Source organism: Halichondria panicea, chromosome 2 (genome assembly GCF_963675165.1).
Source record: "Halichondria panicea chromosome 2, odHalPani1.1, whole genome shotgun sequence".
Classification (NCBI taxonomy): domain Eukaryota; kingdom Metazoa; phylum Porifera; class Demospongiae; order Suberitida; family Halichondriidae; genus Halichondria; species Halichondria panicea.
Window position 1 is genome coordinate 866622 of NC_087378.1, and position 20526 is coordinate 887147.

The 20526-nt window shown below is 39.5% G+C and overlaps 5 protein-coding genes across 6 annotated transcripts; 1 reads left to right on the forward strand and 4 right to left on the reverse strand.

The window, feature by feature from the left end:
- Nucleotides 1-45: 45 nt before the first annotated feature.
- On the reverse strand, nucleotides 46-2803 carry LOC135331821 (YTH domain-containing family protein 1-like). Of its 2 annotated transcripts, none has more exons than XM_064527076.1 (6): nucleotides 2712-2803; nucleotides 2504-2547; nucleotides 2206-2233; nucleotides 2097-2146; nucleotides 653-2029; nucleotides 46-312 (listed from the first exon to the last, which is right to left on the reverse strand). In XM_064527076.1, the coding sequence occupies exons 2-6, from the start codon at nucleotides 2519-2521 to the stop codon at nucleotides 301-303; spliced, it is 1485 nt and encodes a 494-aa protein (XP_064383146.1). In that variant the 5' UTR covers nucleotides 2522-2547; nucleotides 2712-2803; the 3' UTR covers nucleotides 46-300. The 2 variants fall into 2 exon arrangements, with proteins under 2 accessions (XP_064383146.1, XP_064383147.1); XM_064527077.1 differs by having other exon boundaries at nucleotides 2704-2787.
- Nucleotides 2804-2816: 13 nt separating this feature from the next.
- On the forward strand, nucleotides 2817-5377 carry LOC135331825 (epidermal retinol dehydrogenase 2-like). Its single transcript, XM_064527080.1, has 6 exons — nucleotides 2817-3075; nucleotides 3334-3487; nucleotides 3794-3925; nucleotides 4090-4334; nucleotides 4988-5113; nucleotides 5176-5377. The coding sequence occupies exons 1-6, from the start codon at nucleotides 2909-2911 to the stop codon at nucleotides 5267-5269; spliced, it is 918 nt and encodes a 305-aa protein (XP_064383150.1). The 5' UTR covers nucleotides 2817-2908; the 3' UTR covers nucleotides 5270-5377.
- On the reverse strand, nucleotides 5292-9457 carry LOC135331818 (gamma-aminobutyric acid type B receptor subunit 2-like). Its single transcript, XM_064527072.1, has 15 exons — nucleotides 9156-9457; nucleotides 8925-9065; nucleotides 8676-8846; nucleotides 8510-8623; nucleotides 7842-7913; nucleotides 7593-7784; nucleotides 7233-7538; nucleotides 7003-7183; nucleotides 6808-6952; nucleotides 6614-6740; nucleotides 6415-6522; nucleotides 6214-6357; nucleotides 5812-6144; nucleotides 5580-5762; nucleotides 5292-5528 (listed from the first exon to the last, which is right to left on the reverse strand). The coding sequence occupies exons 1-15, from the start codon at nucleotides 9360-9362 to the stop codon at nucleotides 5439-5441; spliced, it is 2514 nt and encodes an 837-aa protein (XP_064383142.1). The 5' UTR covers nucleotides 9363-9457; the 3' UTR covers nucleotides 5292-5438.
- A 322-nt stretch (nucleotides 9458-9779) lies between these two features.
- Nucleotides 9780-14322, reverse strand: LOC135331819 (gamma-aminobutyric acid type B receptor subunit 2-like). The gene is made up of 15 exons (XM_064527073.1): nucleotides 14082-14322; nucleotides 13783-13923; nucleotides 13526-13696; nucleotides 13363-13476; nucleotides 12883-12954; nucleotides 12324-12515; nucleotides 11955-12269; nucleotides 11728-11908; nucleotides 11525-11669; nucleotides 11325-11454; nucleotides 11113-11220; nucleotides 10916-11059; nucleotides 10341-10670; nucleotides 10109-10282; nucleotides 9780-10031 (listed from the first exon to the last, which is right to left on the reverse strand). Exons 1-15 carry the CDS (start codon nucleotides 14286-14288, stop codon nucleotides 10011-10013), a joined length of 2445 nt encoding a protein of 814 aa, XP_064383143.1. The 5' UTR covers nucleotides 14289-14322; the 3' UTR covers nucleotides 9780-10010.
- A 798-nt stretch (nucleotides 14323-15120) lies between these two features.
- On the reverse strand, nucleotides 15121-20475 carry LOC135331828 (gamma-aminobutyric acid type B receptor subunit 2-like). Its single transcript, XM_064527085.1, has 15 exons — nucleotides 20208-20475; nucleotides 19982-20122; nucleotides 19728-19898; nucleotides 19563-19676; nucleotides 17734-17805; nucleotides 17493-17684; nucleotides 17148-17444; nucleotides 16912-17101; nucleotides 16680-16824; nucleotides 16486-16612; nucleotides 16291-16398; nucleotides 16091-16234; nucleotides 15653-15985; nucleotides 15431-15601; nucleotides 15121-15373 (listed from the first exon to the last, which is right to left on the reverse strand). Exons 1-15 carry the CDS (start codon nucleotides 20427-20429, stop codon nucleotides 15275-15277), a joined length of 2526 nt encoding a protein of 841 aa, XP_064383155.1. The 5' UTR covers nucleotides 20430-20475; the 3' UTR covers nucleotides 15121-15274.
- Nucleotides 20476-20526: the final 51 nt, after the last annotated feature.

Consider the following 20526-nt stretch of genomic DNA (forward strand, 5'->3'; position numbering starts at 1 on the left):
CATTATAAGAGAACACATTCAAGCAACAAGACATGCATTCATTCATTTTGTACATCATACAAGATGTAAATTTGTTATAAATTGAATGTGCAGAAGGAAAGGGACACAAAAGTACTACACACACTCTAAAAAAAAAAAAGATTATATGATCTTGATACAGAATACTCAATATTAATAAGGGCCTGAAAATCTAAATAGCTATTAGATTCAAAAACTATAGGTATCTTAAATATAAGAACATACGTACGAAAAGTGTAGTTGTCCGTTTCAATGCATTTAATATTCGAAGTCCACACTTGGTCAGGACAAATCCTGCATGGGTTGAAGATACAACATTACATGACGATGAGTGTGCATTTTGTTGTACTACATATTTATTTATACATGTGTAATTAACAAAAAAAGATGGTTATTGCAGCCCTAGCAACCAACAACAGTGACACAGTACAGTACAGTACAGTACAGGAAATGGCTACTGCTAGTACATACATGCACACCACTAATGTAATGACGGCTGGTACAGGGCATGCTTTGTCTACACACATCAGAATGGGCTACTCCTTAGCAACCATTAATTGCTTAGTAATACGTGCACTGACAATAAGGAAAATGGAGAACCCAGATTTCAGTGTTAAGTTACATACAAACATACCGGTTTTCCAGACTCCTCTTCTTGCTTTTTCTCATAGTGATCAAAGTCATCAAATATAGACGTCGTATGTTGGTAAGAGTGAATAATCTTCATCACTTGCTTAGCCTTGGGTAAAGGCACTTCTTGTGTGTCTCTGGAATTAGTGACAGGTTTGTTCTCATTGTTCTCAAGCCTAATGTGTCGCAGCTGGCCATTTGGAACGTCCTTCACATATATCCATTTGACATCAAATCGACCTTTCCACTTGTCCTGCGCCCACACACCAGTTGAAGTATTTGTATCAACCTCCGACATCATCTGCGCCACACCACAAAAGTGCCCACTTCCATTCACACTGAACAACAAGTACAAATTCCCTTTACCCTTTTGGTCTCGGAAGGCTTGATCTAATCGTCGGTTTCCATGTTCTGTGCTCGTCCAGATACTGTACTTAATCGACCGATGGATGTCGTCCTCTGCGTAGCTCTTGATGACAAAGAATCGAGCACTGTTCACGTTCAATGTGAGATCAGACGGGTTGTACTTATTCTCAGATAACAGTTTCCCGACAAGTTCAGATTGCTGTTGACCTTTAGAACCAGTTCTAGCCGAAATTGTTCCTGTTGTCGATGACTGACTTTGTTGGCTCTTTCGAGGGTTTCCTTTTCCACTATTTGACGGCACAGACGACGAAGCCACGGATGATTTAGCCTGGGAGTTAAATCCACTTCGTCCTTGAGATTTTCGTTGGTTAGATGAAGTCGTTTCCACTACTTGAGGCTCAGGTTGTGGGGCTGGTTTGGGTGGAGGGGGTCTTGGTTTGGCTGGCTGACTTGCGATGGCAGCCCAGCTTTTAGGTTTCTCAGGTTGTGGAGCACTGTTTTGTACGGGGACACCACTTCCAACGGGAGCAGCGACAATGTTCTCAATAGGAGCACCACGGGGAACGCTAGTTATCAAGTTTGCAGGGCCGACAGCCATCATTCCAGGCATAGCTCCATTTAACATGAGACCAGAGAAGCCTTGAGTGAGTCCAGTAGGGTCTAGCACAGGTGCTACTGGGACAGCTGGAGCGTTCATTTCCGTGGGAACCTCAGTGATTGTGACTTGTTGTTGTTGTTGCTGTTGTTGTTGTTCCATACTGACAGGGCTCATTAACGGATAGTTCATCATGAGGGGATTCGTTGCGGCTGCATCTTGCCCCCAAATATCCCCTGCTCCCGGGAAATAGAAGGGCTGCTGAAGGTAGCTCAACGTTGCCAAGAGGTTAGGGTCATATTGAGTAGGGGCGCCTCCGGCCCAAGTTCCGTCTAAACCAGTAAACGGTGAGTAAAGAGGCATTGAGGGGAGAAAGACAGTCTGATAGTCTTGAAGATTGGTTGCAGCACCGGACACAACCTGGGAAGGGGAGGGGGGATATAGTCAAGAGCTGGTGTGTACGTACATGTACATTGATAGTACTTACTGCTTCTGTGTTATCAGTGCTCGCCCCATTGAGAGTTTTGGAAACTTCCCCTGCAAAAAATCGAACTTGTAAGTAACCGAACATTTCTACAGACATGTTATGTACATACCTTTATCGCCTGTTGATGACGGTTTGACCTGAAATAACGGAAACTGATTAAAGACGGCAATCATTTATATTACTAACAAAAGTGCCACTAAAAATAACAAGGTTTGGTTTTGTGAGACTATGACTATGTACGAAAACAAATTGATTTATATGGTGCTAAAAATTTGGACTAACACGCTCGGACGTATGAAGTACATATGCATTTACGAGCACAGCAGAGTATGGAGTGTGCTTCAACAAGAAGACTGTGGTCATATTGTTGGCCTAGTGCCCACAGTAGAACCAACGTTAGTACTTACGTTCTCACTTGTTGACATCTGGAGGACGTGTGGTACACAGGGATCTAAAGTGTAAACAAGCAGATCATAATTATTACCATGTCATCAATGTTAGAGCTCTGTATGGATACGGGTTGTAAACATGGAAAAAAGACGAAGTAAATCAAAAATCTCACGGAACATTCAGTAAATATTATGGAGCTAAGCTTTATACGTACTACATACTCACTCTACTGGCCCCTTTTCTTGCACTTTTGTCTTCGAAATTAAATAATTAGTAATCACCACGTGTAAACTTGAATACTGTCATTCTATAGAAATATTGAAATAAATAAATTCAGATAAATAGAGAGAAATGCCAGCAAGAAACACACTCAGAATACCGTACCAGTAACAAGACTGAAGCTACTACACTAACAGTGCAGCATGCATTTGCTATTAGAGTTTCTCCTGTCCCTAATGAAGATCGGATGGATATGCTTACTGGCATTCTGGAAGTTTTTCAATCCATTCAAGTCAAAGAAGAACTTGGAGAGAGATATTGTCCTCATCACTGGAGCAGGCAGTGGGATAGGGAGGCTTATGGCCATCAGGTATGCAGTGGGATGTGAGGCTTATGGCCACCAGGTGTGCAGTGGGATAGGGAGGCTCTTTCGTACCATATACATGTACAACTGATTATAAATGGGGAAATCCCTAGCTGAGAGGTGTACGTACCTTTCAACATCATGCATGAAGCTGATATCTGTGGTCTGGCTTGTAGTTTCTTATTGATAAAACATTGTGTATATACTTATAATGTATTGTAAATGCCATTTCACAGCACCTCTAACTTCTCTTTGTCTTCGTAGGTTTGCTAAGTTGGGGGCCAAATTGATTCTCTGGGATATTAACAGAGAGGCTAACGAAGCTGTTGCCACGGAGATCAGAGAGTTGAGTAAAATTGCTCATCCATATGTGGTGGACTGCAGCAAGAGGGAGGAGATATACAGAGTAGCTGAACAGGTGAGGAAGGGCCATAGTCAAATTGTTAGGCATAGACTACATACAAGAATGAAGAATGTGATCTTTCTCTGACATTCATATACATGTATTGTTATTCAATTAAAATAGACAGCACTATTAAACGTGCATCTGTAAGGAGTAATGAGCATCTATTGCTGTCTACTTTGATTGAATAATAATAGTATAAATGTCAGAGAAAGATCATTCTTTATTGTTACTTGTATGTAGTCATCTAATTGTATGCCTTGACTATAATTATGGCTATGAATTGCTTGGACAGTGATTAGTTCTACTGCTCGATTGTAGGTCAAGCGTGAAGTGGGAGAAGTGACTGTTTTGGTGAACAATGCTGGAGTTATCAGTGGGAAGAAGTTCTTTGATGTCGCTGATAAGATGGCTGACCTCACGCTTCAAGTCAACACTGCTGCTCATTTCTGGGTGAGTGTCATTTCCCATAGACACAGCAAAGCAGTGTAATGTACATGAGCTATTACAGTATAGTCGTTGCCTTAGTTTCTAAAATAAATTTAGTTACGTTAGAATTCACTAAGGGTGTATAGTGTCCGTGCTTTAAATCTCAAACCTGCTTCACTTAAATACAGACTGTCAAAGCGTTTGTTCCAGCAATGATTGCCAAGAATAGAGGGCATATCCTCACCATAGCATCCTCTGCTGGTATGTTTGGTGTTGCTGGACTCATGGACTACTGTGCCTCCAAGCATGGCGCTGTGGGTCTTCACGAGTCACTCACTTCCGAGCTGCACACTCTCGGGATGGATGGGGTTAAAACCACTTTGGTCTGTCCCTACTATATCAACACTGGAATGTTTAACGGAGTCAAAACCAGGTAAACTAGAGCACTGAAGTGCTAACCCTTGGCTGTTTACATGAATACAAGCAATAAATACAGTAGTATGTATGAAGCATGGAAGCTGGCTAAGTAGTAGGAACACGAGCAATGAAATTCTATAAACCCTTTTCCATCGTTCCTGGTACAGGATCACTTTCACTTCAGCTGTAACGTACCTCGAAAAAAGGACGCATGTAGCTAACTAGAGGCCATGCAGCCAACATGCAAGTTCAAGCTTCTTAGCTTTTGCTTGCTTTTATTTGATAACGAAGCTTTAACATCAAAATCTGCCACTTTAACTTGTTATGTGAAGGCTATCCATGCTGTAAACACAGTGCTATGACATCCAGGTGAGTAGACTCAAAACACACAACCAACGGACTACTATACCCGCTGGCCGCGGCACGGCCTCGGGTAATAATCAATGAGATAAAGTGCACCTTTGTCAGGTGCTTGTGTATGTTATGTTTGTGCAATGTAGCTATTATAGTGTGTGTATTTAGAGTGTATACATTAGGTAATATAATTTACATGCATGATTTAATTGCTTACTTATGCATACCCAGCTCGTAAACAAGGTAAAGTAAACTGCACAGAACAACAGTTAGTACAAGAGGTAACCTGCTTCATTCACACACCACCATTCTCAGACTCCCTCGGATTTTGCCGATTTTGAAGCCCGAGTTTGCAGTAAACAAGATAATGGAAGCATTTCATTCTGACCAGTATTTGCTCATGACTCCAAGGATCCTTTATTTATTTTATCTCTTGCAACCGTAAGCCATACCAAACTTGTTTTGTTTACGTGTAGGTATCACTTGTTTCTGTTTTGTTACAGGATTTTGCCCAAGTATGCTATGCTAGAGGCTGGCAAGTTCTTCGGTGTAGATAGAAGTATGGACACTTTTGTGGGCAGGCAAAAGAACGACTGAAACTGATTTTTTATTCTATTCATTCTTTGAATGCATACCTTTGATGATGCAATGTCATATAATTTTCTACACAACAAATAATTATTGTGCTATAATTATAATTATAAATGGTGCATTGAGGGAAATACCAAACAAGCTAAACACGTACAGCACTATATAATATGCATGTTTACATAATTGTTCCCGGGTCAGAATCGACGGAGCCAATAGAGCCAATGTTATTGTTCACCAAGATTTCTAAAGATTTCTCATTCTCGTACTGCATGCACAGATCCATCAATTAAACACTGTGAAATAATTATAGGCTTACCTTCTGTAGCTGCTTCTTCTCGATCTCTAGCTGAGCAACTTTGGCCTCTAGTTGCTTAATTTTCAATTCAGCTTCATCTACAACACTTATTTTCCTAGTACTTAGAGAAATCTCAGCTGTATTAGGTTCACTGCTTTTGTCAAAAATGTTCTCTCCCTTTGGATCTCGAGCTAGGCTCACCATCTGCATGTACAGAATACATAATTAAGTATAGCTATAGAATTATGCTTACCTTGGGAATGAAGACAAAACTCAAGAATGCAGTACTGACAATTATAATTCCTCCAGAAAAGATGGCCTCGCTCACATTGAGTAGATGGTTTACACCAAATATAGCAACTGCTCTGGTGACTAACACAATGCTGGATATGTAAATCAGAGCAGCGATGTACTTGGAATCATTCAACACTTTGACCTTCACTTTGCGTGTTTGAATTGCTAGAACAATTCCCACAATTTGCAACAATACCAAATAGAGGAAGGTCACAATCATCCACGGAGTAGCTTCTACACTGGCACCATCAAAGCAGTTGTATACTTTGTTGTTGATGCTTACATTATATTCCTGTAAATGAGTTTTAAGTACATAGTTGTATGTCTAAGGTTGGAGGATAGAAAGTATGAACAAACGTACGTCTTTTTCAATCCCGTGTTCATCGTCAGGAATCAGTTGTGGAGTTGGCCTGAGTTGAGGAATAGCCACTTGCAGTGTTACGAGTAGTGTTCCGAATCCTGTGACGAGCAGTGTGACTATAATCAGATGCCAATCCCTGACAGTCTGTAAAGCAACAATAATGCGTGACTGTACTTTCCACATGCATTATAACAATAATACCGTTTTGCTTGCTGTTGGGTTATTAAAGATGTAGTTGATCCTCCCCATTTTCGCTAGAATCACTCCAAACGCCATACAGTAGCCGATGTTGTACACTAGGGTATCCATCTATTGTGCACATGCAAGCATATACAATTTCGAAGTAATACCTGGCTGAGGCATTATGTTGCAATATGTTTATACTATTTTACTGACTTACAATGCATCTCGCATAGTTAATGTCATACACAGTGCTTGATATGAGTCGAAGAAACACTGCTGCATACATTATGTATGTGCCAGCTATGAGAAAGTAGTTGAGGTTAGGGCTTGTGAGTTTCACAATCCTACAGCAAAAAATAAATAATACATGTCTTTAGTAGAGTGCCACTTGGGCTAAAGTTTACTATATACCTCTTATTTCGCTGTGTAAAGTTGAAGACCAGGCAGACAGTACTGTACAGGATACCCAAACCAGCGAGGATGTAGTAGCAACTAACCAGTGCATCGTGAAATGTATTGACCTTATTGAATGGAGTTCCATCAGGAGGAACACCACCTATTTGCATAAGTTGAGTAGATAGATACATGATCCACATGACACTGTACCTGAATAGACTGTATCAGTTGACTCGTTGCTCAGGTGTACAATTGCTATTGCAGTAGTACTGTTCTGATCATACTCTGTTCGTGCAAAGTACTGTTCTCGCAGCATTCCATCACTTATTCTATACTGAAATATCTGACTGTTTGCTTGAAACCTGGAGCCAACGGCGAATTGAACTCGGCCCTATAAAAGCAGCATAAAAAAATAATAAACTTGTATACATTGAACTTACAGATACTCCTAAAAAGTCTGTTCTTTGAAGGTTCCATCGTATAACACAGCTCATGAGTCGATTGTCATTTGTGAAATTCCCCAGAGAGACTAATTCCCAGCGCATTCCGTCTATTGAGTTTTCTCCCAAGCACCCTGTTGTGTTTAGAATATCATCTCTTGTCATCTCTTGTAGCATATGGTTTGTTTTGTCCAGAGCAAATGCAAAGGTCCATAGAGCGTCATATCCAATAGGAGCCACAAACGAAGAACTGTAGTTGCTTGTACTCGATGTTGTTTCATAGAGGGTGTCAAATTCATTAGCGGTCTGAATAAAGAAAGAATTACACTAATAAATCAACTAAGTAGGACGGACACTCACCAGTCCAGTATCAGTCATAGCGTTTTCATCAGTTGGGACGGCAAAGATCTGAATTGTTATAACTTTATCCAAAAACTCTGCTAACTGGCTGCTTGTACAACCAGTATCAGCATCTTGAGTCCACCATTCCTCTGCATACCATGCGTACAAGATCCAAGCATACCTTGGATAGGTATAGCCGCGTTTATAGGCCTGAATTAGTGAGAGACATTCACAATGGTAGCATTTTGAAATACCTCTCCATCTCACCTCGCATATTATGTGTTGTGCAAATTGAGAGTAAGCACTGATAAAAAATACACGATAGTCATCATCTTCTAACTGCATTTTTGTGTGTGGGATAAACATAGACACGATATACTAATGGTATAGGATTATAATATTAAGTAACACAGTAACTATATATACACATGAAGTACAACACATTTTAGCTCAAACAATAGCAATACAGTTGAGCCTCGATTATCTGAATCGCTGAATTCTCAATTATTCGGATGAAAGATTAGTCGCAAATGCCTTAGCCATAGATTACGCATTAAGTGTCCATGCATGAGGTTGAAAGCTTTTGTGTTGCTGATTAGCAGAAGCAGCTAAACGCTTCAGCTTAGCCTAACAGTATAGCTTGCTACCTTGTTCTGTCCACTGATGCATTATGTCCCAAACTTAATTAAGTATATAAGAGCTCTGGACATCGTTTGCTGATTTTTCATGCAGAGGCTACTCGAATTATGGATGTGGCTCATAATTATATAGAGTCGTTCTGATATCTGAATATTTCAGCCATCCGGATGAGGTGGGGACACCAGGTGCATGTTCGAATAATCGAGGTTCAACTGTACTAACCTGGCTGCTTATAAAAATGCTCATGTATTTTACAGAAGAACAAGTTGTTAACATAAATTATACTTATAACTCACAAAGAAGTTCTCTGTGGAAGTATTCAGTCCTTGAATGGGTAGCTCACTACGAAATACTCTGTTCTGTACAGTCACATTCTGAGCGACTAATGTTTGTTTCAGTGTTTCAAAATTCTGCAAAAAAGATTGATTTGAAAAACTACACAGTATACCAACTTCTTTTTACCCCAGTAAAGATTCCTTCATTTTGAATTAGGATGGCAACTCTTTTCCATCCATACTGCTGAACGATTGCATTAAAGACTGTGGGAAATTCAGCATCAGATGGATAGGTACGAAAGAAGTTAGGAAATCGATCCTGGTCATCAAGTTCAACCGAAGACGATGCATAAGCTATCTGTATTGGTATTAAATGGATAAATGCCCCTAGGCATACTGTAGCTGAAAACATAATAATGTAACACTTTCTGCTAACCTGTGAGAGGCTCTTGTGTTGCACTATCTCTGCCACTGGTGTAGAAGCTACTGAACAGCCACACCCAAGTAGTCCCAGGATAGGAGGATTGGGAGAAGAGAGGGCCTCAAAGAATAGACCCAGTGATATTGCTCTGTCACACTGTGTAGAAGGGGAATGGTTTAACTAGCTAGAATCACAATAGCTGGGTGCAAAATGCAGCTGAGTTTGTATTCAGCATACCTAACTTGCCTTAGTGTCTTTGATTCCAATATGTGCTAATGTGTAGCCAGGCAAGATAGAGTCATTGCTGTTAACCATCTGCTCAGCCAGTTCAATCGCAGGCACTGCTCCAGATGAGTCAAATCCTTCAGTTGCAGTGAATAATGCATACTTTAGCTCCACAGTTTGTCCCTGTGAGTATCTCAAAAGCATCAGTAGAAGAGCAAGGACCTTCATTTTCCACAAATATAGACTCTTTGACACTATACTATACTTGGCAGTTGGCACACAAACAGTTGTTATACTCCCACGGATCACAGTAGTAAGGGGGGTGGGGCTCGTTGTGTTGACTCTGTGGATACAATAGTCTCGCGGGCCACTACTGTTGAAGATCATCTAGCCTCGATCCCAGCCCTCTAGTGAGAGGGGCTAAACTCGAAACAGAGCCGTCACTGTTGCGAGTCATCAAAGCTGCTATGCATTCGTCTCGCAAGTCAGACGTTTCATCCCGGATGTAACTAGTCTAGCTAACTAGATCTAGATGTAGCTGAACTATTAGTAACTGTACAACCTTACTACTGCTTCATTGCATTCACACACCTGCACCATGCACCCTATTCAGATTTAATATAATTCCTGTCAATTCTGTCTTGCTTTGAGTGAATAACTTTGATGATACAATGTCTACAACAAATAATTATTGTGCTATAACATAGCTCATAGTTCCCTGCTAAACATACTCAAATGGGATCTATACATGGTGAATTGGGGAAGTATACATGTACGAAACAATTAAGTTAAACTATACAGCATTATTAAAAGGAACAGCATGCATGTTTATATAGTTGTTCACGAGCTAAAATCAACAGAGCCATTGATTGTTCACTAAGATTTCTCATTCTCGTACTGCAAGGAGGTATAATTATAATCATCATGCATGCATGCATCAGAGAATTAAACACTGAAAATAATTATAGGCTTACCTTCTGTAGCTGCTTCTCAAGCTGAGCAACTTTGGCCTCTAGTTGCTTGGTTTTCAATTCAGCTTCATCTACAACACTTACATTCCTAGTACTTAGAGAAATCTCGGCGGCAGTAATGTTACCGCTTCTGTCAAAAATATTCTCTCCCTCTGGATCTCGAGCTAGGCTCACCATCTGCATGTATATAATTATACAGAATACATAATTAAAAATAAAACATTTATATGCTTACCTTGGGAATGAAGACAAAACTCAAAAATGCAGTACTGACAATGATAATTCCTCCAGAAAAGATGGCCTCGCTCACATTGAGTAGATTGTATACACCAAATATAGCAACTGCTCTAGTGACTAACACAATGCTGGATATGTAAATCAGAGCAGCGATGTACTTGGAATCATTCAACACTTTGACCTTCACTTTGCGTGTTTGAATTGCTAGAACAATTCCCACAATTTGCAACAATACCAAATAGAGGAAGGTCACAATGATCCACGCAGTAGCTTCCACATTGGCATCATCAAAGCAGCTGTAAAAGGTGTTGTTAATTCTTACGCCTTCCTGCATGTAAATGAGTTTTATAAGCACTATATATGATAGTATAGCTAATTCGAAGCCTGAAGTGAATAGTTAGTATGTCTATAAGGATGCTTGGGAAAGTGACGATAGTATATACTGTCACACTACTGTTGGGCCTATCAATTTTGGGTATAGTTCCGCTTTTTAATATTAACGTTCCCTTCAACATTTATTGAGTTGCCATTTGAATTAGAACGCAAAAATTAGAAAGGTAAGAACAAACGTACGCCTTGATCAATCCTATGTTCATTGTCTTGAATCAGTTGTGGAGTTGGCCTGAGTTGAGGGATAGCCACTTGCAGCGTTACGAGTAGTGTTCCAAATCCTGTGACGAGCAGTGTGACTATAATCAGATGCCAATCCTTGACAGTCTGTAAAGCAACAATAACGCGTGTAATTTCCACATGCATTATACCAATAATACCGTTTTGCTTGCTCTTGGATTATTAAAAATGTAGTTGATCCTCCCCATTTTCGCTAGAATCACTCCAAACGCCATACAGTAGCCGATGTTGCTCATTAGGGTATCCAACTATTGTGTACATGCAAGCATATAATTATATAATAATGTACAATTTCAAAGTCCATGAAGCTTTACATTTAATATAACATATACCTATTATTCTACTGACTCACAATGCATCTTGCATAGTTTACTCCATCAAGCACAGTGCTTGATATGAGTTGAAGAAACACTGCTGCATACATTATGTATGTGCCAGCTATGAGAAAGTAGTTGAGGCTAGGGCTTGTGAGTTTCACAACCCTATATACAGAGAAAAATACAAAAATTAATCCACTTCTTTAGTATATATATAACGTACATTTAACTATACCTTTTATTTCGCTGTGTAAAGTTGAAGACCAGGCAGACAGTACTGTACAGGATACCCAAACCAGCGAGAATGTAGTAGCAACCAACCAGTGCATCGTGAAATTTATTGACCTTATTGAATGGAGTTCCATCAGGAGGAACACCACCTATATATTGGTACAAGTTGAGTAGATAGATAGATAGATGATCCACATGTCACTGTACCTGAATAGACTGTACCAGTTGACTCGTTGCTCAGGTGTACAATTGTAGTAGTACTGTTCTGATACTCTGTTCGTGCAAAGTACTGTAGTTGCAGCGTTCCATTACTTTTGTTTAGTCTATACTGGAATATCTGACTGTTTGCTTGAAACCTGGAACCAACGTCATTGAAATGAACTCGGCCCTATAAAAACACCATCAAAAATAGTAAACTTGCACATTGAGCTTACAGATACTCCTAAAAAATCTGTTCTTTGAAGGTTCCATCGTATCACACAGCTCATGAGTCGATTGTCGTTTGTGAAATTCCCCAGAGAAACTGATTCCCAGCGCATACCGTCTCTCAAGTTTTCTCCCAAGCACCCTGTTGTGTTTAGAATATCATCTCTTGTCATCTCTTGCAGCATATGGTTTGTTTTGTCCAGAGCAAATGCAAAGGTCCATAGAGCGTCATATCCAATGGAAGCCAAATACGAATAACTGTAGTTGCTGTAGTTGCTTGTACTTAATTTTTCTTTATATTGGGTGGCAAATTCATTTGCAGTCTGAATAAAGTTACGATATAATAAATAAACTAAGTATATAGGACGGACACTCACCAGTCCAGTATCAGTCATAGCGTTTTCATCAGCAGGGACGGCAAAGACCTGAATTGCTATAACATTATCCAAAAACTCTGCTAACTGACTGCTTGTACAATCAGTACCAGCATCTTCAGTCCACCATTCATCTGCATACCATGCGTACAGGATCCAAGCATACCTTGGATAAGTATAGTTCCGTGTATAAGCCTGAATAGTGAGATCAAGAGTATAATGATAGAGAAGAAAGTATATTGAACGTAGGCATGCTGTACATCAGATGTATGCGGAGAGTAACGTGACTTCCTGTATCTGTCACAAGCTGGAATTTGCACACTGACCAATCCAAGCAGGTGGTGATGTAATCTATCAAGAAAGTAGATTACATCACCCACACTTGGATTGATCAGTGTGCAAATTCCAAGCCCAAGACAGATATAGGAAGTCGCGTTACTCTCCGCATACATCTGCATGATGTACAGCATGCCTACGTTCGATACTCTCTTCTCTATCACAATTATACTCTTGGTGAGAGGCATTCACAATAGTAGCAATTTCAAGTACTTCTCGATCTCACCTCGCATATTATGTGTTGTGCATATTTAGAGTAAGCACTGATAAAGAATACACGATAGTCATCGTCTTCAAACTGTGCATGGGATAAAAAACACACAATATCTAAATGCTGGGATTAAAACCACCATATACTGTAAGTCTATACATGCAGCAAACAATAATTATAGCTCAAACAATGGCTATATATTCTAGCCTGACTGCAAGCAGTTAGCGCCGCGTTACTTTCGAAGTGTGTTCTTTAATCCATTACTCATATATACACACGTAAAGATAATATTTTGTTCTTTAATCCATTACTTACACACGTAAAGATAACATTATTTGCTGTAATCCATTACTCATACACACACGTAAACTTAAGATAACACTTTGCTCTTTAATCCATTACTCACAAAAGTTGACCTGTATATACCTTCTGTCACAAACACATGCAAGTCGCTTGTACCTTCTGTCACAGTATATTATTCGAAAAGAAACTCACAAAGAAGTTCTCTGTGGAAGTATTCAGTCCTTCAATGGGTAGCTCACTATGAAATACTCTGTTCTGTATTGTCACATTGTGAGTGACTAACGTTTGTTTCAGTTTTTCAAAATTCTGCAAAAAGTATATGAGAAGAGCCACACAGTACAAAAATTATTTTTACCCCAGTAAAGATTCCTTCATTTTGAGTTAGGGTGGCAACTCTTTTCCATTCATACTGCTGAATGACTGCATTAAAAACTAGGGGAAATTCAGCATCAGATGGATAGGTACGAAAGAAGTTAGGAAATCGATCCTGGTCATCAAGCTCAACCGAAGAAGATGAATAAGCTACCTGTATTGGATATTAAATGCCCATAGATAAAAACTAACGACTAAAGAATGACACCTTCTGTAGATTACAAAGCTTGCATAATGTACCTGTGAGAGGCTCTTGTGTTGCACTATTTCTGCCACTGGTGTAGAGGCTACTGAACAACCACACCCAAGTAGTCCCAGGATAGGAGGATTGGGAGAAGAGAGGGCCTCAAAGAATAGACTCAGTGAAGTTGCTCTGTCACACTGTAGGAGAGGAATGGTTCAGTATTTGCTGAGCACACTAAAATGTTGTGTATTGCACACTTTTGCAATTAAAAGTATGCAACATTTTAGTGTACTTCAGTGAAATATAGCTGCATGGGTGCAAAATGCAGCTGATCTGTATTCAGTACCTAACTTACCTTAGTGTCTTTGACTCCAATATGTGCTAATGTGTAGCCAGGCAAGATAGAGTCATTGCTGTTAACCATCTGCTCAGCCAGTTCAATTGCAGGCACTGCTCCAGATGAGTCAAATATTTCAGTTGCAGTGAATAATGCATACTTTAGCTCCACAGTTTGTCCCTGGGAGCATCCCAAGAGCACCAGTAGAAGAGCAAGAACCTTCATTTTCTAAATTCTGACACTAGGCACACAAACAGTTGTTTAAATACTCCCACAGATCAATCACAGCCATAAAAGTGCTACTAGTAGTAGGGGGTGGGGCTCGTTGTGCTGAACTCCACAAGGTGCACTCTATTATTGAACCTGTGTGACCTAGGAGTGCAGCAAGGATGCTATATATAAGGTGAGGGTGTGCAGGAAACATTTTGTCTCCTAAAATCTTCAAGTATGAAAGGACCAATTTTTAAATTATATTTCGTACCAATCATATTAATTAACTCTGTAGCCTTTGAAAAATTAATAATTATTCTGTAAGCTATTGTCTACTATTGTTTCGTACTTATGCAGAAACTGAAGTTGAGTGTTGTTGGGTCAGAGATAATTGGGCCAGTGCCTTGATAATTATGCTCGAATAATTTTAGCATAATAAATGCCCATTTTTGGTAAAGATCATTACATTAAGTTTTGTATATAACGACGATGTTCTCATCAAATGGCTGAAGGTGGATCAGTTCAAACCAGCAAACACTGAGATCAATTATGTCGTGTGTCAGTTATGTGCTGTGTTTATGTCTACGTCCTAATTTGTATTATGTCACATTCAGATTTTTATAAGAATAATCAGAGAATGTTCGGATTTTTTTATGAGATTAATTAATAGGCACATTTTTCAAGAATAGAATAATGGGTGAAAAAAAGCATAATTTATCAGGGCCTAGTCACTGTTTTGCAAGTCTTAAAAGTGCGATTGGTCATCTAGACAGACAGGGTCTCAGTTCCATATCCACAAGTATGGACACTTCTGTGGGCAGTCAAAAGAAGGACTGAAACTGTTATTAATTGTTTAATTCCTGTAAATTCTTTGAGTGAATACCTTTGATGATACAATGTCATATAATTTTCTACATGTCTATACAATGAATAATTATTGCTATAAAATGGTGCATTGGGAAAAACAAGTTGAACACGTACATACACTATAATAGACATGTTTATATATTAATTGTTCCTGTGACAGAATCGACGGAGCCAATAGAGCCATTGATATTGTTTTTGTTTACCAAGATTTCTGAAGGTGTTTCATTGTCATACTGCACAGAGGTATATTTATCAATCAATTAAACACTGGAAAATAATTATAGGTTTACCTTCTGTAGCTGCTTCTCAAGCTGAGCAACTTTGGCCTCTAGTTGCTTGATTTTCAATTCAGCTTCATCTACAACACAATTCTTAGTGCTTAAAGAAACCTCGGCTGTAGTAGTGCCACCGCTTATGTCAAACATTTTCTCTCCCTTTGGATCTCGAGCTAGGCTCACCATCTGCATGTACAGAATGCATAATAAAAAATATATAGCATTTTTAATACTTACCTTGGGAATGAAGACAAAACTCAAAAATGCAGTACTGACAATTATAATTCCTCCAGAAAGGATGGCCTCGCTCACATTGAGTAGATTGTTTACACCAAATATAGCAACTGGTCTGGTGACTAACACAATGCTGGATATGTAAATCAGAGCAGCGATGTACTTGGAATCATTCAACACTTTGACCTTCACTTTGCGTGTTTGAATTGCTAGAACAATTCCCACAATTTGCAACACTACCAAATAGAGGAAGGTTACAATGATCCACGCAGTAGCTTCTACACTGGCACCAGCAAAGCAGTTGTAAACTGTGTTGTTGATCCTTACATTATATTCCTGTAAATGAGTTTTACAAGCACTATAATTATGACAGTGGATAATTCAAAGTGTATAGTTGTATGTTGGGAGTGAGTATTATATATAAAGTATGAACAAATGTACATCTCTTTCAATCCCATATTCATCGTCTAGAATCAGTTGTGGAGTTGGCCTGAGTTGAGGGATAGCCACTTGCAACGTTACGAGTAGTGTTCCGAATCCTGTGACGAGCAGTGTGACTATAATCAGATGCCAATCCTTGACAGTCTGTAAAGCAACAATAATGCGTGACTGTACTTTCTACATGCATTATAAAATAATACCGTTTTGCTTGCTGTTGGGTTATTAAAGATGTAGTTGATCCTCCCCATTTTCGCTAGAATCACTCCAAACGCCATACAGTAGCCGATGTTATACACTAGGGCATCCATCTATTGTGCACATGCAAGCATATACAATTTCGAAGTAATCCCTGAGGCATTATGTTGCAATATCTTTATACTATTCTACTGACTTACAATGCATCTCGCATAGTTAATGTCGTACACAGTGCTTGATATGAGTTGAAGAAACACTGCTGCATACATTATGTATGTGCCAGCTATGAGAAAGTAGTTGAGGTTAGGGCTTGTGAGTTTCACAATCCTACAGCAAAAAATAAATAATACATGTCTTTAGTAGAGTGCCACTTGGGCTACACTTCACTATATACCTCTTATTTCGCTGTGTAAAGTTGAAGACCAGGCAGACAGTACTGTACAGGATACCCAAACCAGCGAGGATGTAGTAGCAAATAACCAGTGCATCGTGAAATGTATTGACCTTATTGAATGGAGTTCCATCAGGAGGAACACCACCTATTGGCATAAGTTGAGTAGATAGATACATGATCTATATCATGCTATTGGCATGAGTTGATTAGATAGATAAATGATATTCGGTACCTGAATAGACTGTATCAATTGACTCGTTGCTCAGGTATACAATTGCTAGTGTAGTAGTACTGTTCTGATCATACTCTGTTCGTGCAAAGTACTGTACTCGCAGCATTCCATCACTTTCGTTTAGTCTGTACTGAAATATCTGACTGTTTGCTTGAAACCTGGAGCCAACGTCATTGAATTGAACTCGGCCCTATAAAAACAGGATCAAAAACAGTAAACTTGCACATTGAACTTACAGATACTCCTAAAAAGTCTGTTCTTTGAAGGTTCCATCGTATAACACAGCTCATGAGTCGATTGTAACTCGTGAAATTCCTAAGAGAGAAAAATGTTGCGTTTATCAAGTTTTCTCCTGAGCACCCTGTTGTGTTCAGAATATCATTATCTTGCAGCATATGGTTTGTTTTTTCCAGAGCAAATGCAAAAGTCCATAGAGTGTCATATGCGACAGAAGCCGAATACAAGTAACTGTAGTTGCTGTAGTTTCTTGTATTTAATTTTTCTTTATATTGGGTGGCAAATTCATTTGCAGTCTGAATAAAGTTACGATATAATAAATATAATAGGACGAATGCACTTACCAGTCCTGTATCAGTCATAGCGTTTTCATCAGCAGGGACGGAAAAAACCTGAATTGCTATAACTTTCTCCAAAAACTCTGCTAACTGACTGCTTGTACAACCAGTACCAGCATCTTGAGTCCACCATTCATCTGCATACCATGCGTACAGGATCCAAGCATACCTTGGATAGGTATAGCCGCGTTTATATGCCTGAATTAGTGAGAGGCATTCACAATGGTAGCACTTTCAACGATCTCACCTGGCATATTATGTGTTGTGCATATTGAGAGTAAGCACTGATAAAGAATACGCGATAGTCATCATCTTCAAACTGTGCATGGGATAAAAACACTAAATGCTGGGATTATATGCAAGTATAGATGATAGCATCAAACATTATATATAGCTCAGGCAATAATTATGTTATTACATGGCTATGAAAAGGCCCTCGACCACAATCTACTACCGGGCCAATAATCTGTTCGTGACGAATTGCCATGTAATAACTAATTTTGTAGAAGTGAGTGTATTCATGCATACTCTGTACCATAAAAACCATATACTCGGGCTCCGCCCCTCGTGCTTGGTGGGTTTACTGCCATAAATCCCTAGAACCATAGTATAACTATAACTTAATCCATTACCGTAAAAATAACATTTTGTTCGCTACACCATTATACTCACACACATTCCCTGCAGAGAATACAACACCATACTAAACCCTACACAAGAATACCTGCACACACAATAAAGGGCCTAACAACAACAGTACGTTGGCGAGAATGATCACAATGCACACAGAGCCCAACAACTGTAACAACAACAGTTGGCGAGAATGATCACAATGCACACAGAGCCCAACAACTGTTACTTTCACTTTATACAATTACATAAAGTTAACATTTTCATTGCTCACACACGTAACAAAAGTTGTTTGAGATACAGTTATTGGTTTGCAGAACACAGAGTAGCTGTATAGGCCGTGACTCTAAAAGTGTGTTGTGATTTTATGGTGATCAGTTCATGCATGAAATGAAGTTGCTGTACTGCCCATCACCTTTAATAAATCTTTGAATATGGTGTAGGTAGGCACGTTAGCAGGCGCAGCACTGAAAAGTATCAAATTTACTGCACATGCAGTGTTGATTTGTAGAATTTGAACTATACTCTTCAGTATTTCTCTTGTGGGAAGCTACACCATAACAGAGGATTGTACAGCTCAACACATGAAGTTCTAGCCTCGATTCAAGGCCGATTAAAATACGGCCTGGTACCTATTGCATGGTGATAGTGCGCATGCGTTAGTTTATTCACTAGAATCTGGGGAATCCCCTTTTTTCTTTCTCATCTATTTTCTATCTTTGTACATCAGCTTAGCTCTCTATTGCGTTGTTCCAGAAGGCTTTCACACTATTCTGAAGCCAGAAGAGGCTTTCATCTACCTCTATGTCAGTTGTATGGTCAGAAAGTCTTACCTTGGATCTGTACAGGCTATGGGAAGTGTATGGTGCTTCAAACTGCTACTCTCTAAGACAACCCGGGCCGGCTATAGGACCATCCTAAACGTAGATGAGAGCCTCTTCTGTCTTAAAACTAGTGTTCAAGCTTTCTAGACCAACGCAATAGACGGCATAAGCCACAGCTTCACAGAACTCAGTCACAGAGATAAAGTATTATGGAACATATTCTTAGTAAACGGAGTAATTTCCGGTATAATTTACTAAGGTTTTACGTTCGTAGTACGATTACCCATATTCTGGTAATTTGAAGCGCATGCGCACTATCACCCCTGCAATAGGTACCAGGCCGTATTTTAATCGGCCTTGAATCGAGGCTAATGCAGTTCATGAAAGACTCCTCGACGTGGGCAGTGCCTGGGCGGATAAATTGCTTGATCAAAGAGCTGCACTGCACCTGTCATACCTCCTCTGACTCAGAGTATAACAACTGCTATTCTGCAAACCACTGTATACCTTCTGTCACAAGAAATATTGTTGTCTTTAACACTGTACTATTCATATAGGAAGCTCACAAATAAGTTCTCGGAAGGCATCTCACAAAGAGGTTCTCTATATGGAAAAAACTCACAAAGAAGTTATCTGTGGAAGTATTCAGTCCTTGAATTGGTAGCTCACTACGAAATACTCTGTTCTGTACAGTCACATTCTGAGCAACTAATGTTTGTTTCAGTCTTTGAAAAGTCTGCAAAAAGTATTGGTATGAAAAACCACACAGTACAAAAATTCGGTTTACCTCAGTAAAGATTCCTTCATTTTGAGTTAGGATGGCAACTCTTCTCCATCCATACTGCTGACGTATTGCATTAAAAACTGTGGGAAATTCAGCATCTGATGGAATGACACGAAAGAAGTTAGGAAATCGATCCTGGTCATCAAGCTCAACCGAAGACGATTCATAAGATACCTGCATTGAGAATTGCCATAGATAAAATTAGCGACTAAAGAATGACAGCTTCTGTAAGATTACAAAGCTTGCATAATGTATACCTGTGAGAGGCTTTTGTGCTGCACTATTTCTGCCACTGGTGTAGAGGCTACTGAACAGCCACACCCAAGTAGTCCCAGGATAGGGGGATTGGGAGAAGAGAGGGCCTCAAAGAATAGACTCAGTGAAGTTGCTCTGTCACACTGTGTAGGAGGGGAATGGCTAGCTTAGACTATAGAATCAATAGCTAATTGGTGCAAAATGCAGCTGAGCATCTACCTAACTTGCCTTAGTGTCTTTGACTCCAATATGTGCTAATGTGTAGCCAGGCAAGATAGAGTCATTGCTGTTAACCATCTGCTCAGCCATTTCAATTGCAGGCACTGCTCCAGATGAGTCATATCCTTCAATTGCAGTGAATAATGCATACTTTAGCTCCACAGTTTGTCCCTGGGAGTATCCCAAGAGCACCAGTAGAAGAGCAAGAACCTTTATTACAAATATCTTCATTAAAAATATAGACTATTAGATTCTGACACTATAGGCACACAAACAGTCTGAGTTGCTTAAATACTCACAGATCGATTAGTCTTGCACAGCCATCCCC

Excerpts from the sequence above, each read along its gene's own strand:
- LOC135331825 (XM_064527080.1), top strand. The coding sequence starts at position 2,909 with ATGCATTTGCTATTAGAGTTTCTCCTGTCCCTAATGAAGATCGGATGG. Across the intron at positions 3,488-3,793 it reads TATACAGAGTAGCTGAACAG|GTCAAGCGTGAAGTGGGAGA; the intron begins GTGAGGAAGGGC and ends GCTCGATTGTAG. Across the intron at positions 5,114-5,175 it reads TTATTTTATCTCTTGCAACC|GATTTTGCCCAAGTATGCTA; the intron begins GTAAGCCATACC and ends GTTTTGTTACAG.
- LOC135331819 (XM_064527073.1), bottom strand. The coding sequence starts at position 14,288 with ATGAAGGTTCTTGCTCTTCTACTGGTGCTCTTGGGATGCTCCCAGGGA. Across the intron at positions 13,477-13,525 it reads ATGAAGGAATCTTTACTGGG|AATTTTGAAAAACTGAAACA; the intron begins GTAAAAATAATT and ends TACTTTTTGCAG. Across the intron at positions 10,283-10,340 it reads GTTTTGTCTTCATTCCCAAG|ATGGTGAGCCTAGCTCGAGA; the intron begins GTAAGCATATAA and ends ATATACATGCAG.
- LOC135331821 (XM_064527076.1), bottom strand. Across the intron at positions 2,147-2,205 it reads GTCATCAACAGGCGATAAAG|GGGAAGTTTCCAAAACTCTC; the intron begins GTATGTACATAA and ends GATTTTTTGCAG. Across the intron at positions 2,030-2,096 it reads GCACTGATAACACAGAAGCA|GTTGTGTCCGGTGCTGCAAC; the intron begins GTAAGTACTATC and ends TCCCCTTCCCAG.
- LOC135331818 (XM_064527072.1), bottom strand. The coding sequence starts at position 9,362 with ATGAAGGTCCTTGCTCTTCTACTGATGCTTTTGAGATACTCACAGGGA. Across the intron at positions 6,358-6,414 it reads ACCCAACAGCAAGCAAAACG|ACTGTCAGGGATTGGCATCT; the intron begins GTATTATTGTTA and ends GTTGCTTTACAG. Across the intron at positions 5,529-5,579 it reads AGAAGAAGCAGCTACAGAAG|TACGAGAATGAGAAATCTTT; the intron begins GTAAGCCTATAA and ends CTGTGCATGCAG.
- LOC135331828 (XM_064527085.1), bottom strand. The coding sequence starts at position 20,429 with ATGAAGATATTTGTAATAAAGGTTCTTGCTCTTCTACTGGTGCTCTTG. Across the intron at positions 16,613-16,679 it reads TTTACACAGCGAAATAAGAG|GATTGTGAAACTCACAAGCC; the intron begins GTATATAGTGAA and ends TTTTTGCTGTAG. Across the intron at positions 16,235-16,290 it reads ACCCAACAGCAAGCAAAACG|ACTGTCAAGGATTGGCATCT; the intron begins GTATTATTTTAT and ends GTTGCTTTACAG.